Genomic DNA, 18,273 nt, shown 5'->3' with positions numbered 1-18,273 from the left:
CTCATGTGAGCTTTCTGTGTGGTAACAGGATAGTACTTAGCAACAAATGTGTTTTATAATCTCTGTAGTTTACTGGGTTTCTTTGCTTAATCACGAAAATATTTTTAAGCTGGAAATTCAGACCCCAGTGTCACTCATATTATGGGAAATATCACCACAGCAGAGCACAAAAATAAGAGAAGATAGGAGAGTTAAGGGAGGTACTTGTTCAGTGGAGAGGAGGTCTCAGCACACCTAACATTTTGGCAGGGAGAGAACCAGGAAGGGATGACTTATACTCATGTGTGCTGACTTTTTAGTGAAGGTTTTTTTTTTTTTTTTGTGCCAGTGTCTTAAGACTGATGACAATCTAGATGCTAGTCTCTCTGTTGCTGTAGCTACAAGTGCAACTGCTACAGGCACAGAAATGTTTCAATGAGTCTCTTCTCCACAAGGCTATCAAGAGTCAACCAAAGTACCTCACAACTTTCAACATCCCAGAAGTCAGTCCCTTGATCGATTTATTTAGACACTTCATTAGTAGGCCAGAGGATTAATAATGTAATGTCAGACTATATTTTTCAAACCAGGGCCTAAAGTCCACAACATTCAGGGATAGAAATATGGCTAATCCAGTAGAGTGCTTGCTTAGCATGCACAAAATCCTGGATTCAATTCCTAGCATCACATAAAGTGTACTTGGTGATCCATGTTTGCAGTCCTAGCATTTGAGATATGGAGGCAGGAAGGTCAGAAGTCCAAGTTCATCTTCAACTACATATTAAGCTTGGGCCAGTTTGGATATGTGAGATCCTGTATTAAAAAGTAAATAATATGCTGGATGTTGGTGGCACACGCCTTTAATCCCAGCACTTGGGAGGCAGAGGCAGGCACATCTCTGTGAGTTTGAGGCCAGCCTGGTCTCCAGAGTGAGTGCCAGGATAGGCTCCAAAGCTACACAGAGAAACAAAAAAGAAAAAAAAAACAAGAAGTAAATAATGTTTAGTGGGCAGAGAGAGAGGTTAACAGTGTATCTATGCTTCTTAGGAACTTGGTAGTTTAGCAGAGATGTAATATAGAAAGAATTAATTTCAGTACAATGTGAATAAAAGCAAAATTTAAAATACATACAACCTACACAATAGCCTTGAATCCTGGCTATCACATTCAAGGTAGAAAGAGACCACATTAAACCCAAATTGGCTGATGATCCTCATATACAATATATAACATATACTAAAGTGGTTAAGAATTATTGAAAATAGCATCATAGTTTGGATTGAATAACAAAGTATATAGGAAACTCTTTATACCATAATTAAATTATGTATTGAGTAGTTAAAAATGACAAGCCAAAAAAATATAGTTAACTGTCTGGTCTCTCAGCAGGGAAGAATGTTGCTTAAAGTATATGAATTAAATTAATCAAATTCATGCAAAAATTGAAAATTTTGTAAAATTTGGAAACTATAAAGTTAAGAAAAAGTAAAAATGTGGGAAGTCAGGTTTGTAATAATGAATCAAGTATTCCTGTATTGAAATATTTGCATATTGACTTCAGGATTAGTTTTTATAGCAAAAGCTTATGTTCCATTTTAAATTCCAGTAGAAAAAAATAATCTAACTGAAGTGAGTTGGGAGTAGAATATTATAAATCATGAATACTAATGTTTATGATTATATTTCTGAAAGATCTAAATGCACCTGATAATATTCTGAATGTAATATACACAAAGCAGCGTCCCACAGGTAATAGAAAAGATAAAAGTCATCTATAATTTAAAAAATTAGAGAAGATATATGAAGTATGTTCTTATTCCAGTGTCCTCTTGTTCTAAGAAAACATTTTCTGAATGAAGAATCCACAAGTAGAAGTAAAATCACTGGGGGAAAACTCACTTTTTCCATTACCAGCACACTGGAGAACAATTACTTGGACTGTTAATTAGTGATAGTTTTTACACTCTGCGTCTAAGAGGGTATTTAAGTGAACCTCGAGTGGAAGCAATTCTCTTATCATGGATGGCCAGGAACTTGCTGGACAAAGCAGAGTTTGGAGGAGAAAGAGCCTCCTGTAGGAACGCTCCTTTGGAGAATGGCATAAAGCAAGTGTGTTAATGACCTTCACTGGATCTAGAGCAGAATCCAGATTAAGAGGTAAGAAGTGGGTGCTGCTATGTTTTCCACACTGCAGTGGAGCAAACAGCCATCAACAACACACCATCAGAAACATCTGAGTGAGAGCTCTGGTCAACAGGAGCAGGGACAGCACAGGTCAGCCTGGGCATCCCAGTAACACTAGTGTCCATCACCTGAACCCTGTTTTAGCATCATCCTTGATTCCAGTAGTTTCTTATTCCCAGGCTGACACCCTGCTTCCCTGCCTCAGACACACTCAGAGATTGAATCTTTTCTACTGGGAAAAATATATTCCTTCACTAGAGAAAAAACAACAGTAGTTAATTAAATATGGAGTCAGGAATATTTTTGCAAACCTTGATATAATATTCTTTACTATCACCCTGTCCCCTTTGCTCATTATCGTTTCTAAAAACTGTGTTAACAAAGAGCTGAACTGATTAGGAATTAATTAGTTGAATGCAATCAGTGCAGTATTTTTGGATTTTCTATTTGCTAAGTCTAGGGCTAGCAGAAAGAATAGTGAAGTTTCTGGATCTAACCACTGTTGTTCAGCAGCTATGAGACCGTAGGAGGTGACTTAGACACCCAGTGTCTCAGGTTCCCAATGTCTCAGCTTCTTCATCTAAAACTCACAGGAAGCAATGTTCATAGAACTGCGTAGAAACAAATCCGATACTATATGTAAATTGTTGGGAATTTTACCCATCACAAAATGAGGACCCAACAGACAGTAATTAGCTAAATCAGTAAAAGATAAATTTGCCATCACACCGAATACAGTTGTACCTCAGAGAAAGGGTTTTGATTTGATAATACTGGCACCAGACCATAATCTCAGTTAGATACTCAGGAAGCTGAAACAGGAGGATCTCAAGTTCAAGATCAACCTGGGGAACTAGTGAGGCCCTGTTTCAATATAAAAAAAGTAAAAAAGAAAAATTTCTAGGTGTCCAGCTCACTCACATGCAGCTCTGTAGTAAGCATTCACCGTGCATGCGCAAGCCCTGGGCTTGACCCTCAGTACTGAAAAAAAAAAAAAAAATGCTTGACACTTTAGTTACGGATGTTATTGCTTTCCTGTATAAGATCATTTCTTATTATTTACTCCAGGACCTTTTTCTGTGTGCTTCCTTCATCACAGAGCCCAGAGTGTCAGCCATGTGAGGAAACAGGTGATGTAACAGATGTCTTCTATGTCAGGCTTGGTGGAATCGGAGGGAAGGAGATATCTGTGAGTTCAAGGCAGCCAGGGCTACATGGTGAGACCCCATCCCCCACCCCCAAAAGAAGTGTCTCCTTACATCTTTAAGTATTCTCTTAGTTCTTACTTCTTCAAAGCCATGTTCTTGTTCTTATGCTTGGGAAAATCTCTTTAAGCTTTAATTTGGTGCTGGCCGTTCCTTTTTAAGCAATGATCGTTCTTAGAAAACCAAACACTTGTCACCAGCCACTGCTGCAAGCTACTTGTTTTCCTGTGTTTCAGGCAATCCTCTCCATCACCTCCAATTTCTAGCTGTCTAGAAGGGGAAGAAGAATCAATGACACAGATTGTGAGTTCATGACATTTATCTCCACTTTAAAACACTCAATTGAGAAAATTTTATATATAATTTGTAAAAAAAAAAAGTCAAGGAATGATTATGTATAGGACATGACATAAATTTACAGAAACATGAATACAGTTGACACCCACAAGGATGGTCAGCAAAACAACTAACTGAATGTACAAGGGTGATTCCATAATATTATAATGGAATTTAAGAATTCCTATGGCTTAGAGCCACAAGCCATTGGAATGTTACAAGGCGACATACTATATTACTCTTGTCTGTGGTGATGCTGGGGTAAACAACCCACTGACCCAGCAATGTATTCGGTGCCAATGTGCAGAATATAAACTGCATAACGATAAACAGTTAAGCTGCTGTGTTATGTATCGACTATGCTATGTCGTGTCTTGTCATTTTAGCACGTCCTCTTCTACTTACAGAGAACAGTTTGCTGCAGGCAGTATGCATCAACCAAGCAGCAGCTTTGTACATCTTGAATTTACCAACACTGTATTGTCTTCTCTAGTGCTTGACTTAATCTTGTGCTGTTTTATTCACATGGCCCCACAGAGCATAGAGTCTAGCTATGTAGTAACCCATGCCACTGAGGTCCTTGTAAATACACAGCAATGTTCACAGGATGATGAAACTGCTGAGTTGCATACTTCACAGAAATTATGCATAGCTCAGCAATGCACAATGGCATTTGAAAAAACAGGCTGTTTCTGCACTAATTCCCACTGTTACTTTTACTTCATTTCCTGTTGTCCATTTTAATTTCCTGTTGTTTATCCAAGATGAAATTTACATTCTGGAATGCCATAATAAATTCTACTTCACTCTACTGTGAGTCAGTTAGATGGATCAGCTTAATCACATGTAGTATCAGAGATATGATGTCAAGTGAGGCATAAACAGAGCATACTGAGGTCATATTTGGGGACCCGGAGAGGGCTCGGCAGTTAAGAGGGCTTTGTAAATCAAAGTTTGCTTCCTAACCCACAGCAGGTGGCTACCGACTGCATAAAACTCCAGCTCTAGGTGACACAACATCTTCTGGCCTGTCTACATGAAGATTCACATATACTCACACACATACACACACACACACAAATAAAAATAAATCTTTTAAAAAGGATAAATTTTATTGTTCTAAGTTTTCTTTTACTGTGGAAATTCATTGCAGACACAATGCTTTCAGAGTACCATCAAAATAAAAAAATTATGTAATTTTTAGGAGTTTGCAAAAAAGGCACACAGCCAGTTACTCAATACAGAAATACCATTCCTACACTTCTGAAAAAGTAACCAGCAACAATAATAATTATTCATAGGATTACAGGCCAAGGAATTGAGGAACTTAAGTTGAAGGGACAAAGAGCTTGTCCTTTAGTTTGCTTGTGATCTTTTTCTCTTAATATAATAAAATATCATAATCTTCTAAATAAAATCCAATATTTTACTAGCTAAATGGTTTATTTTTGATTCTTTAATATTAAAACCCAAGTTAAATCTTGATGTAGAAGTCACAGAAAATGTTTTTCTGTTGTGCAAATACAATGGTGTTTGTTGAAATCTAACATCTGCAAGGCACCAATAAGATTATCATTTGGGAGACAGCAGAAGGAAGATTAAATAAGTTCTCCAAATCACTCGAGGAGCAATCCATTGTTACTTTCTAGTCTGTTCTCAGAAAGGAAGGCAAAGGAAGGGAATAGGCAATTAAATATGAAGACAGAAAGACATTCATTGGAGATTAAAAACTGTGTTTTTAATGTTTTCATTTAAAAGATCTACTCACTTAAACATATGGAAGAAAAAAGTCCACTGAATGCATTTCTTAATAATTTAAACATAATATTCAATTGTCAGGGTCTCTAGGGCATATGTGTCCTGAAAATAAACTTGAGAAACCATACCACAGAAACACCACAGTGATAGTATTTTCAATGAGTCACCTAATTTCCTGAAGTAAAAATTCTTTAATAATTCACTTGAACTATTTCTGTCTTTACTGGAGGGTTTTTTAAGATAGGCACATGGACCTTGATGTGTCCATGTTATGTACTCTGATGAATGGCACAGGTCAATGTAATTTCCTTTCTGTAGGGTGTTAATTTATCCTATTTTTGTTATGAAATCATGTTACTATTGCTGTAGACTATCAGACCACAGTTCTTGCTGTATGATTTCCCACTGCAATTATTGTTATTATACAGGAAACATCACTTTAATGCAAAGAGAAGAGCTATAATGATTTCATTTTGAAGCAGAGAAACCAAAATCCCAGAGGTGTCAGAGTAACACAGAGACAGACCTTGGAACCCAGAGCAGGTCTCACAGACCCAGGTCCTTCCATCAAGTGTAGCAGTAATGAATATTTATTAAGAATTAGTACCTTTCATACCTTTACTTATCAACTGAATTTTTATGTATTATCCCTCCCTAGACTATTGAAAAGTGAAAGTCGTGTGGATCCTAATTTTATTTTCTTTGAAGGATTCATTATACAGATCTTTTGAAGGCATGAACATAAGAACTATCAAAGTGATCTCTGAAAAATGAAGGGATGTTTGCCAGTTATTACAATGCTCAATGCCTTACTAATAAAAATGATCAGAAGTAATTATAAAACGACATGGAACTGAACAGGTGGCACATGAACTATCACTAAAAATTAAACAAAGTAAGGATTATGTAATTGATCCTACTATAGAGGCAATTTTGATAAATAGGCAAATCATTTAATTCATTGTAGTGGGAGAAGTGTCAATAAATTTAGAAAAAAATCCAAATAACCTCAGACTTATACTTCATACAATGTGTTATTTTTTTCCAAAAATTAATGCAAATATAAAACTAAAAGAAAATACAATAAGAAGAATCTTATAGAATTATATAAATAAATATTTTTTCAGTGTAACACCAAAGCAAGGACCATAATTATCACATGGAGTTGAATAGATAAAATCAATGGATATATTAAAAGACTGAACGCACTTAGTGTTGGCAATGAATGATAAACTTGGAAAATAATTGTTTGGGAGGCAGTGAAGCAGAAGTATTATTTGATTGGAAGCCTCACTCACAAATCTAGTAGAGAAAGGGAGGAGCAGTAAATACAAATTTAAAACAATGAAATAAATTTTACGTGTAAGATTATCAGAGATTGAATCTAAATAATTATATGCAATGTTGACAAGAAAATAACAAAAAAACACTGTCATGAAATCTTTATGCCAGTGTAAATAAGTATCAACATTTGGACAAGAATTTGGCAACATCTGTTTGTATATGTAGGAAGAATTGTGAGAATGTAGTTCAAACTGAAGTGGTAGGCAGAAGGTTTTCTAGTAATTTTCAGACTAATACTTATATCTTGATTTTGTTAAAGTTAGTTTGATTGTGGATAGTTTTCATCCAGTACTGGACTCAAAAGAAGGGAGATCCATAATGTTAAAACAATCATTTTTAATCCAAGTATCTATCTGCAGGTTTAAGGGGCTCCAAGATGATGACAGGAGGGAGGAACAGTACAGCCATCACCAAGTTCATTCTTGTGGGATTCTCAGATTTTCCCAAGATCAAGCTGGTTCTCTTTGTTGTCTTCCTGGGAATTTATCTCTCCACAGTGGTGTGGAACCTGGGCCTCATCATCTTGATTAGGATTGACCCTTACCTACACACACCTATGTACTTCTTCCTCAGCAACTTGTCATTTTTAGATTTCTGGTACATTTCCTCTACAACCCCTAAAATGCTGTCAGGATTCTTTAGGAAGCACAAGTCCATCTCCTTTGTGGGGTGCACCATGCAGTACTTCTTCTTTTCAAGCCTGGGTCTGGCAGAATGCTGTCTTCTGGCAGCCATGGCTTATGACCGTTATGCTGCCATTTGTAATCCTCTGCTTTACACAGCCATCATGTCCCCTTCCCTCTGTGTGCAGTTGGTGGTGGGAGCCTATATTACTGGTCTCTTTGGTTCATTGATACAACTGTGTGCTATACTTCAGCTCCGTTTCTGTGGGCCGAATGTTATCAACCACTTCTTTTGTGACCTGCCTCAGTTATTAGTTCTCTCCTGCTCTGAAACCTTTCCCCTGCAAGTTCTGAAGTTTGTAATAGCAGTGATTTTTGGGGTGGCATCTGTCTTGATCATCCTTATATCCTACAGTTATATCGTTGGCACCATCATGAAGATAAGCTCAGTAGACGGCAGGGCCAAGGCTTTCAATACTTGTGCCTCTCACCTGGCAGCAGTCACCCTCTTTTTTGGATCAGGACTCTTTGTCTACATGCGACCCAGCTCTGGCGGTTCTCAGGGTTATGACAAGATGGCATCAATCTTCTATACAGTTGTGATCCCCATGTTGAATCCTTTGATTTACAGTCTTAGGAACAAGGACATCAAAGATGCTCTTAGGCGATATAAGAAGAGGTACTTTTCCCATTGCCACTGTTAAAGGTTTGTCAGGTTAGTGACTGTTGACTGAAAGTCCTTATACTCTGCAGGGATATTTAATGTGATTCAAATATCTTCATGCTGTGGTGGAATTGCAAGTGAGTCACTCCATCAAATTCCAGGGTTGGCACATGCTATATGAATCTTGTGTCCTGTCTCCTCTTAGCCTTGAAGTTGGTTCCTCTTCTGTACCAGCATAGCCTCACAGGACAGTTGACACATCATTTCCCCAATTTTTTTTGCAGTAACAGTCTTTTGTTCTTAAGTTCTCAACTCTTATTTTTTCTTTTGGAACTTCAGATACTAAGCCAAAGAAAAAGGACCAAACACAAAGCCAATGATCCTTCTCAATTACCACATCTCAAGCAGTGTAATGACTGCTTTGTCTGAGACTTCAGACTCTTGAGATGTGTTCTGGTTGATTTTTTCAGTCACCTTGACACAAGCTAGAGTGATCCAGGGAAAGGAACTGTAACTGAGAAAAAGCATCCATCAGATTGCCTGGAGGCAAGTTTGTAGGCCATTGTCTTAATTAATGCTTGATGTGGGCTGGCCCAGCTCACTAGGGGCATTGCAACCTCTGGGATGGTGTCTCTAGGTGCTATTTAAAAAAGTAGATTGAGTGGTGGGGAGCAAGACAGAAAATAGAGTCTCCATCATCACCTCTGCTTCAGTTCCTGCTTACAGGTTCCTACCTTGAGTTCTTTTCCTGACTTCCCTTTATTCTGGACTGCAAGATGTAAGCTGAAATAAACCCTGTCCTTCCTTAGTCACTTTTGGTCATGGTAATTAATCACAATAGAAACCCTGACTAGGACAAGATGCTTAGGCAAGTTCCAATAGACAAAGATGAGAATGTGGGGATAGTGTCATTCTAAGCTTTAACCTAAATTGTCTGCCAAGGAAATAGGTAATAAAGTGTTTGTTCTAGAACTTGTTTTCTAGGCTTTTATTTTCAGAACCACACATTAAAAAGCCTGCAAGAGAATGAAGAAAATTGTTTTCATGATACTACACTACACTTGGATGGGATCATGTCTTTGTTTCTGTCATTGGTGTCCTATCTGGGATGATGTTGTGAGACACTATTACTAGGTAGATCCAAACAAATGTTTACTCACCTCTAATAGGGAACTGATGACAGACTAAAGTACCAATATCAAAGTTCAATGAGTTTTCTTGGGGTTACTTACAAGAATATGGATGAGGGGTTGCTTACTCAAAGAGAGGTGTATCACTAAAATCCACCCTAGCATGGATGACAGAACACAAACTCTGGGAACCTGGAGCACATTGCACAGATTGTAGGCCACTCAACAGGTTGGAGAGTGTCTTTTTCAGTTGGCTCAGTTATTCTAATCCTTTTCCTAGTGGCTCTCCTGGTCTTTGTGACTTCCAGGAGGCTGGGCTTGTCTGAGAGTGACTTTTAGCCACTTTTACTGCTTATATACTCTTAGTAAGGGAGGGCCTAGTGAGTCTAGTCAGTTTCAGGGACTTCCTAAACCTATTTGAGTTGTTTACTGCCTTTATTAAATGAACTTCCCTGAAGAATGAGATGTCTCGATTTCATAAGAAACTACTACACAATAAGTGAGTAGACATTTGTTCATGTCTCCCAGGACATGAACATGTTTATACAACCCTTGGTGCTCAATCATGGGACAGGACAGAACCAAAGCTGAGTTAAGAGGAGCACTTTCACTGTCTGCTGTGAGTGACAAGGCAAACAGTGGAAGCTAAGTTTCCTGGGAGTGGAGCAGCCATGGGGCAATCCTAATGTGGCCATCCTTCAGAATGTGGCATAGAATAGCATGCGTCCTTGCTGCGGTACTAGTTGCACCATCCCTGATATGAATGAGAAGACATGTAACTAACCAATTTATCTGAAAAGTTAAATTCCTCCCTTGGAGGAAATCCCAGAGTAACTGTCTTCTTGTATGTGGTATGGAGTGGCAAGACTCCCTGTGAGGATGAGGAGTGAATATGTGGATGCCTCTCAAATGACTGGTGGACTAGAGGAGATGTTACAGTTCCTGAGAGTAGCATATATGAGATGGGATTGTATGTAGACTGTGGCATCAATTAGGTGGTCATTGCTCTTGGAAATAATACATGCAACCAAGATTGAACTGTGCACTCACAAAGAATTTGCCTGTTTAAGGGAAGAGTTGCGATGAGAAAAAGACAGGCAGATGCTGCTCTCCACAGTAGCCTCTGAACTGACAGAAGAAAGAGAAGATGAGATGGAGATGTTGGCTTCATGGGTTCTTTCTGGGAGATATAAGAGAAAGAGAACATAACTTAAAACTGTGCTAAATATACCCTCCTGTGATCCAAAGACAAGCAGCCTATGGGAAGAATTGGATAGTGAAGAGGAGGAGACATGATAGAAGATAATGTAAAAAGGGAGAGTCCATGATACAGCATGCAGATGGTCTAGTACTGGAAACTATGATAATCAGAGACTATTTGTGTCTGAACTGCTTGAATTTGGATAGACTTTAAAAGGGAAATTTAGCTGGGCAGTGGTGGTGCACGCCTTTAATCCCAGCACTTGGGAGACAGAAGCAGGCGGATCTCTGTGAGTTGGAGACCAGCCTGGTCTACAAGAGCTAGTTCCAGGACAGCCTCTAAAGCCACTCGAAAAACATAAATAAATAAATAAATAAATAAATAAATAAATAAATATTTTAAAAGCTCTTATAGGATACTGTAGGTCAAAAGCACGAGGATGGATGGTATAAATCTGAGTACTGTGGGAATGACACAAAGTTCCAAGGACAAGGGATGCATACTGAGTCAACATGAGGGAAAGTCAGTGTCTGACTGCCTGGCTCATCTGAGCCATAAGGGACACTGGACTTTTCTAGGGCCCCGTGAATGTCAGGGAGAGCAATAAATGAAAAACAAGCATTATTGAGAGACCAATGTGTGAAAACCACATTTTCTTCAGTGTTGTAGCTGGCCATTGTAGTGGCATCTTGTTCTGCCAGTGGACTTGGAGTGGTGGCGGCATCTTAGGGCATGATTTCAGGTGTGCAGATATGACCCCTTTTAAGGAAGAGGACTGGTTTGATCTCTCTGGGATTGTAGTTGGAGCATCCTGAAGGGCAGAGACTACATCTTCAGGAGCAGGAAGACCGATGTGGTTATTTACCATCATTGTGTGAGTGTTTCCCTAATAAATACATGTTAATTCTTTATCCAGGTAATTGTGCCTTCAGTCCATAGTTGCTCATAGTCTTGTAAACAATCCTCACCCATGATCCTGCAAGCAACTCTTATTAAACATATTAATTCACCAAGTGAGACTTGAGTAGGACTGGTTCTTTGGTCTTTCACCATGCTCTAACTGGAGGGAAAAGATATTTGTTCATTTTCCCCAGGCAAAGTTCACACATCATGACTTCTATAAAGCAACAAATGGTACTGGGTAGAGCAATTTTCAGAAAATATCTTAAAATATGTTTCTGAGCAAAACTATGGAAATGTTCAGCATGTAAATTTGCATAATATAAAAAACAGCAATCCTAAGAACATACATAGCTCTGAAGATAACTTTCACACATGGTAGGAATCTATTTAACTCTAAAAATATTGTGGCATGACAGAACATATGGAATTCAAGAAAATGGGGCTACTTGGGAGCCTGATAAGAGACCCATTCACACATATAAAAGTTTAACGTAATTATACCTCAGTGTGATACAGAATTAAGAGAAGACATTGGACAAGAAAGAAAATTATGACTCTCTCAAGGCTTTGATTTGGGTACGAGGAAAAGTAAGTGCTCTCTAGTGGAAGCTTGTCCTCTACTGTCATATGACCTGTCAGTGCATGGAATTTGTAACTGAAAAACTATTTGACAGGGGTTCTGATGGCAAGCACTTTTAAATACAAGGCTATCAAAAACACAGTTAAGTCCTCCCTTAAGATTCATTTTAAAGAACATTTTAATTTTTATCTATGAGTTTGCATATGTGATAACACCTTACAAAGGTATCTGCAAAGAACAGAAGAGGGTGTTGGATCCTCTGAAGCTAGAGTTGCAGGCGGTTGTGAGCAGCCTTACAAAGGTGCTGAGAACTGAATTTGGTTCATTTGGAAGAGCAGCAAGTGCTTTTAAACACTGAAACATCTCTCTAGCCCCATCTCTTAAGATTCTTAGCAGACCTTGTAAGCCAAGAATAAAAACAGTTCTCCCAAAAGGCCAAGAAGACGGGAACATTAGACCTAAAAACCATTTATGAACTAAAGAGATAGCTCAGAGGTTAAGAACGTTTTGCCTTTTGCAGAGGACCTGAGTTAAATTCCCAGCACCTGTGTTGGGCAACTCACAATTGCCTACAATTCTAGCTTCAGAGGATGAATCACTTTCCTTGGACTGTGCATGTAGGCAAAGAATTAAGATTATTAAATACAGCTAAGAGAAGAGATGGGGTTTAGTAAGGATTTCTGCACCAGTAGTATGTGTGTATATTCAGGTATGTATGTATGGCCCTCACATCTAGAATAACTGAAGTATTGGAATTGAAATAAAGTCCTCTTATATATATTATATGTCCCCTCACTTCGTGTGACATAAGCTAGACACGGATAAAGCAAAACTGGGCAACCAGGAGAGTAAATGAGTGACAAACTAGGTTTTATAGAGTAGAGGTGAGAGAGTCCTGACAAAGCTGTAGATTACTTGGCTCAATACATTGTGTAGATGCTCTGGGTGGTGAAGGGTTCAACACCAAGTCAGAATATGACCCCATGAGTCTGAAAGATCACCTTCCTGGAAATCCTAGACATGCTACAGATTGTGTTCAAGAAACAAAATTTTTCATCGTAAAATGAAATACAACATGAAGAGCCAAATGCTCATAACCAGAAATTACAAGGTAGAAACATGGCCATACAAACAGAACTGAAAGACTTTAACTGCCAGAAGGGAAGGCCAACACAGTGGGAGGAAGAAGAAGGGATAAATAACACTAAGGGTGCTTGACACAACCATGTGGTAACATTATTTTATATTGACTTTAAATGTACATATGTTTTAAATGAAGTTAAATCACTTAAAATGATAATGCTAACCCCAAGAGTCATAGACCACCAGCTAACAAAACCTTCTGTTACAGGAATTGTTGGAGTTGTTGATCAGGGTAGTCCATGAGACTCCCAAAACAACATACTATGTTTCTGTTGTCCTTGTTTTCCTCCCAGAACTTGAAGGTAAGAGTCTATTGCTAAAGACAACACATACTTCAGGACTTGGAGGAATTGAGCTGGAATTTACCTATAAGCCTTCTTCCTGAGGACGAGCTCTGATAATATCTGAAGGTGTTACGCAAGTTGTCAGGGGAGAAAAACAAACACAGCCCTACCCATCTATAAAGTCTACAAACCACAACATTGACCAATATTGTAAGTTGTCCCTTAAAGGTTCAGTAGTGGCACTTAAATCTTGTTGATAACTGACAGCCATCTAATTGGACTTAAGGACCAGTCAATAGGAGGGAATTCATGCATGGCACTGTAAATCCAGCCAATTACCCATGGCTGGTGGGGTCATTGACTGTAGAGGAGGACCCATTACTTTCACTTCCTTAAACCATTATATTTTAGTTCTTAACTGTACTCTAAATACTTATGCTTATTTCTACAGATAATTTTAGTTCTTACCCCTTATCAAAGAAACTTCTTTGCTTAGCAAACAGAGTCCATTATAAGAATGTACAACTGATGAAAATGCAGAAAATAATAGACAGTGGGTTGCCCAAACCCCAAATAATATGTCTACAATTTATAGTCCCTACACTTAAAGCTCAGGAAACAGCATGGAAGAAGGGGTAGAAAGACTGTGAGAGTCAGAGAATCAGGACTTCTGCTGTGAGACAGTGTCATACACATACAGACACAGACTCACTTGTGCGTGGACAGACACACACACACACACACACACACACACACACACACACACACACTGAGTTTTTCCCATGAAATCTCAAAATATGGTTTCTTAAACAAGACAAAGACAATGACAATAAAATACCAGTTGACATGCCAACATGAATGGGTAAATCTCCCAAGGACCACTCCTAGATAAAAAGTTACATTCAATTAATGGCTGCCAAGAAAAGGAGAATAAGTCTTCTCTAAAGACAAGCCCCCTGATAGATTATTAAATCCAAGGGGTCATCCCTAAATGCATATACATAGGAGCAACACTAAACAGACTTAGCAATCTACATATACATATATGTTACATGTAGAATTGTAATTAAAGAAAGTGTCATGAATCTGAGAGGGAGCCGGGGAACATGGGAGCAAATGAAAAGTGAATTGAGTGGAAATTATATAAATATAATACTGTTTTATGAAATTCAAAGAATTTTAATAAAAACTCCAAATATTGGAATTACCATTAAAGAGAACAAGGCAGTTAAAAATTTACAGTAAAATGGAGCAAACATCCCCTAAAATTCTCACCTTTTCTAACAATGTCTTCCAGGCACAACAGGACTGGTGTACATACGAACTCACAGACGCTGGCAGCATGCCCAGGGCCTGCACAGTTTCAACCTAGATGGGGTCCCAACACAAGCAGGGGAAGTGAAAACAGCCTTCAATTCCTAACAAAGAAGCTATCTTCAGTTGATGCCCAATTGCAAAGGAAACATTTGCTTTCTCCAATGGAGTTTCACTGGAAAGTATATATCCACAAAAGGAAGAAAAGAAGAAATGGAAAAGGAAAGAAAGAAAGGAAAGGTGAGAGAGAAGAAGAGAGGGAGGAAGCAAAAGAGAGAAAGGAGGAAAGAATGGAGGAGAGGACGAAAGGGAACGTGAGGGGAGGGTAAGGGGAGGGGAAAGCTTGAACCTGTATCCGATCAGCTTGGGCAGCTGTCATCCTGAGATGAATATCCTTAGAGTTATGGTAATGAAGGGAAGAAAAAGAAGTAATTCATGCAAACAATATGTTTAAGGAAAGCTTTAAAATCAAATAAAATACTAACCATTCAACCATCAAATGCAAAAACTTCCCTTTGTCAGCAGAAGACACTTTCGAATCAACCATTCAGAGAAGTATACAGGCCACATGTTCTGTGTGACCTGCGGAGCTCTGAAGTCTCCTACCTCAAGCCTTGGAAGAGCTGTGACCACCTAAGACTGTAGGGTTTGTAGCATTCCCCATCCATTGTGCTATGGCACAGTCTGTATTATCAGTCAATGGAAAAGGATGTTTTGCCATAGAACTGAGCCAAGTGAGGACAGTAGGAGTAGATAGAAGTAGATATGATGAAGTTAGCATACATTCTCTGGAAATAGTCATTGTTTTCTTATGAGTTTAAAACATAGTTTGACTTGCACCAATGTGGGTTAGTTGTGGGCTATCTATAATATATGTACAGAACAAGAAACACTATGTAAAATAGAGCGAGGTTTTCCATACAACTTCTGAATTGACATAGTGAGTTATCAAAATATGAAATTCTCTCAGCCTGCATCAGAGAAGCATCTTTGTTCAGTGGAAGTGGATAATACACAATTTTACAGTCTATCAAAGTACAGGGAAGTGTCTGTGGAATGTCCAGTCATACATTGGACATCTATATTACACCATCTTCCCCGAGACTCAGAAACCATTGAGGAAGATTCTAAGATCCAAAGGTTGAAGAAGGAACAGTGTCTTCTGAACATCACAGGACTGCTGCACTCAGGAACTCAAGTGGCTGTGGTTACCTGCACATGATATGAACAATATCAAGCTGGTCAACATGTCAGCATGGAGCAGGGAGGGGCACATGAGCCCCCACCCCCAGCTGATGGCTGCCAGGGGAAAGAGATTCAGTTGTCTTCAAGGGTGTGGTCCCTGGTAATTTGACCAAGTTCTAGTGGATGGCCCAATATTCATGCCTCTATGGGCAGCACTAGTTGAACTCAGTGGGTTGTATGAAAAAAAGGACAAGAAGCTGGGAGAAAGACGTGGGAAGAGACCAGAAGTTGAATAGTGGAGAAGGGAAAGGAATATGATAAAAATAGATTGAATGCATATAAGATATTCTAAAAAAATTAACTAAAAAGTAATCTGAAACACTTTTAGGCTTTTCTTATCCAGTAGAGAGAGGGCCATCCTGAGACTCTGCACTCATAAACAGCACAGACAAAGGCCTGGGAGTCTGTGAGTAGATAGGGCTAGTTACAAGTCTAATGCTTGTTGGTTTCTTAAGACAGAGATTCTCTGAGTAGCTCTGGCCATCCTGGAACTTGCCCTATAGACCAGGTTGGCCTCAAACTCAGAGATTCATCTTCCTCTGCCTCCCAAATTCTGGGATTAAAGGTGTGTACCTCCACCACCTGGACTAGGTCCAATGTTTGAAATAACATGCTGAATTTTATGTGTGTGACCCTTCGGAGTTTATATCCACATTGCATCTTCATGACATCTACAGGTGAGGCAGTAAAAGCTCAGCTCACACTTGGTGAGGGTGACCTAGAAAATGAGCAGCAGATAGGGGGCCAGACATGGATGTACACCAATGTCACCCAAGGGGAGAGAATGTTAACATTCCTATCACATTCATGAAAACAAAATACTGATTTTTTTCTAACTAGTTGTCACTTCAAATGATATTATCACTCCAGTTGTCTTGGCATGCATCCTGAGACACTGTTCATATATTATCCTCTCTTCGTTTCATGTGGGTTTGTGATCTCTTATCCTCATAAGTTTTAAATAAGTATCAAAACTCTGGCTATAAAAAAAATCTTCCTTGAGTTAAGCCAAAATCATTGTTCAAATGGCTTCACCTTTTGACTTCCTCAATTCTACAAAGTGAGCTCCAAATGGCTCCCTTTCCTACCTCAGAAGATGCCAAAGGAGGTGGTTTTGTTCTTGCAGTTGGTGTTAAAGCACCTCTGTTAAGGGAGAATATCTGTGCTGGCCTGGACGGGTGACCCCTAGAAATGACTCGTGCGCCTCCGTTTTCAACTGCTAACATGTACTAATTCATTATGCGGTAATAGAAAATGAATATCCCTCATTGCACATTTTGTGATTATTCTTCACAAACCACTCCTTCCAAAGTTAGCAGCTGCTGTTTTAACTAAAGCTATTATATTTTTTAAAGTTTCTTTGCAGAATAAAAATCAACACAAAATGGGGTCAAAGACATGAAACCTTGAAACTGCTGTGGGAAGCATTTCAAGATGTAGGCAAAGGCAAGAACTTTCTGGAAATGAGTCCATTCACACAGGAAATAACCCCCAAATTCTACAAATAGGAATTGCACAGAATTAAAAACATCTGCACAGCAAAAGAAATCATCACCAGAGTAAAGATATAACCTACAGCATAGGGGGAATCTTTGTCAATTATAACTCAAATAGAGAATTAACATTTAGGATGTATAAAAACTCCCCAAATTAAATACCAGCATTCCCATCCCAAATCTTCTAGTCAACAAATGAACTAATTACTAGGGTAGAACTTAATTCGGTTGTTTACCTAAATTGACAGAGCATCAAACTGCCTTCTAAATATACATGCTTAAACTCATAGACAATTGCCACTGTCAGTCCTAACTACAGAAGCCTTTTTTTTTTTTTATTCCAGTGAACTGCAGGAAAGGCTGTGATGCATGGCTGCACAAGGCTCTGAGAATAAGTGACTGCTGAGCTCATTTATACTATCTCTTCTAAGACTTGGGGAACATTGCAGAGAAAGGAGAGAAAGAATTTACGAGCCAGAAGACAGGGAGAAGGGCTGTAAAACATCATTCTTAGGACAATGCACAATTGTTGCAATCATGACTTCCAATAACTGCAGTTGCCTGCACTGGATCTGCAGAAGAACAGGCCACCCAACAGCCAGGCATGGATAGGGGAACCATTTCCTACAGAGTCAGCGGAATGGAGTCATTACTCCAGTGTAGCCACTGATGATGCCATCAGGCTCCAATAGTCCCAATCTAATGGTCACACAGAAAGGGCTTAACTAAATGGCTCAGGCAGCAAAGTAGAAAGTCATGCATCTGCAGGAAAGGACTGGCAGGGACAAGGGGGTTCTGGGAGTGGGGAAGTAAGAAGAGCAGGCAGGGGAGAGAGTAACTAGAATGCACTGTATACATGCATGAAATTGTCAAAGGGCTGATTT

General features: G+C 38.9%; 1 protein-coding gene across 1 annotated transcript; it reads left to right on the top strand.

Annotated features, from left to right (window-relative positions):
- The first annotated feature begins 7,182 nt into the window (after window positions 1–7,182).
- On the top strand, window positions 7,183–8,133 carry LOC100758221 (olfactory receptor 1440). Its single transcript, XM_027406807.1, has one exon. It carries the CDS (start codon window positions 7,183–7,185, stop codon window positions 8,131–8,133), a length of 951 nt encoding a protein of 316 aa, XP_027262608.1.
- The last annotated feature ends 10,140 nt before the right edge of the window (window positions 8,134–18,273 follow it).

The sequence above is a fragment of the Cricetulus griseus genome, chromosome 3 (assembly GCF_003668045.3).
Source record: "Cricetulus griseus strain 17A/GY chromosome 3, alternate assembly CriGri-PICRH-1.0, whole genome shotgun sequence".
NCBI classification, from domain to species: Eukaryota; Metazoa; Chordata; class Mammalia; order Rodentia; family Cricetidae; genus Cricetulus; species Cricetulus griseus.
This window is presented reverse-complemented; position numbering and strand designations above follow the sequence as displayed.

Coding starts and splice junctions, on each gene's coding strand:
- LOC100758221 (XM_027406807.1), top strand. CDS start 7,183: ATGATGACAGGAGGGAGGAACAGTACAGCCATCACCAAGTTCATTCTT.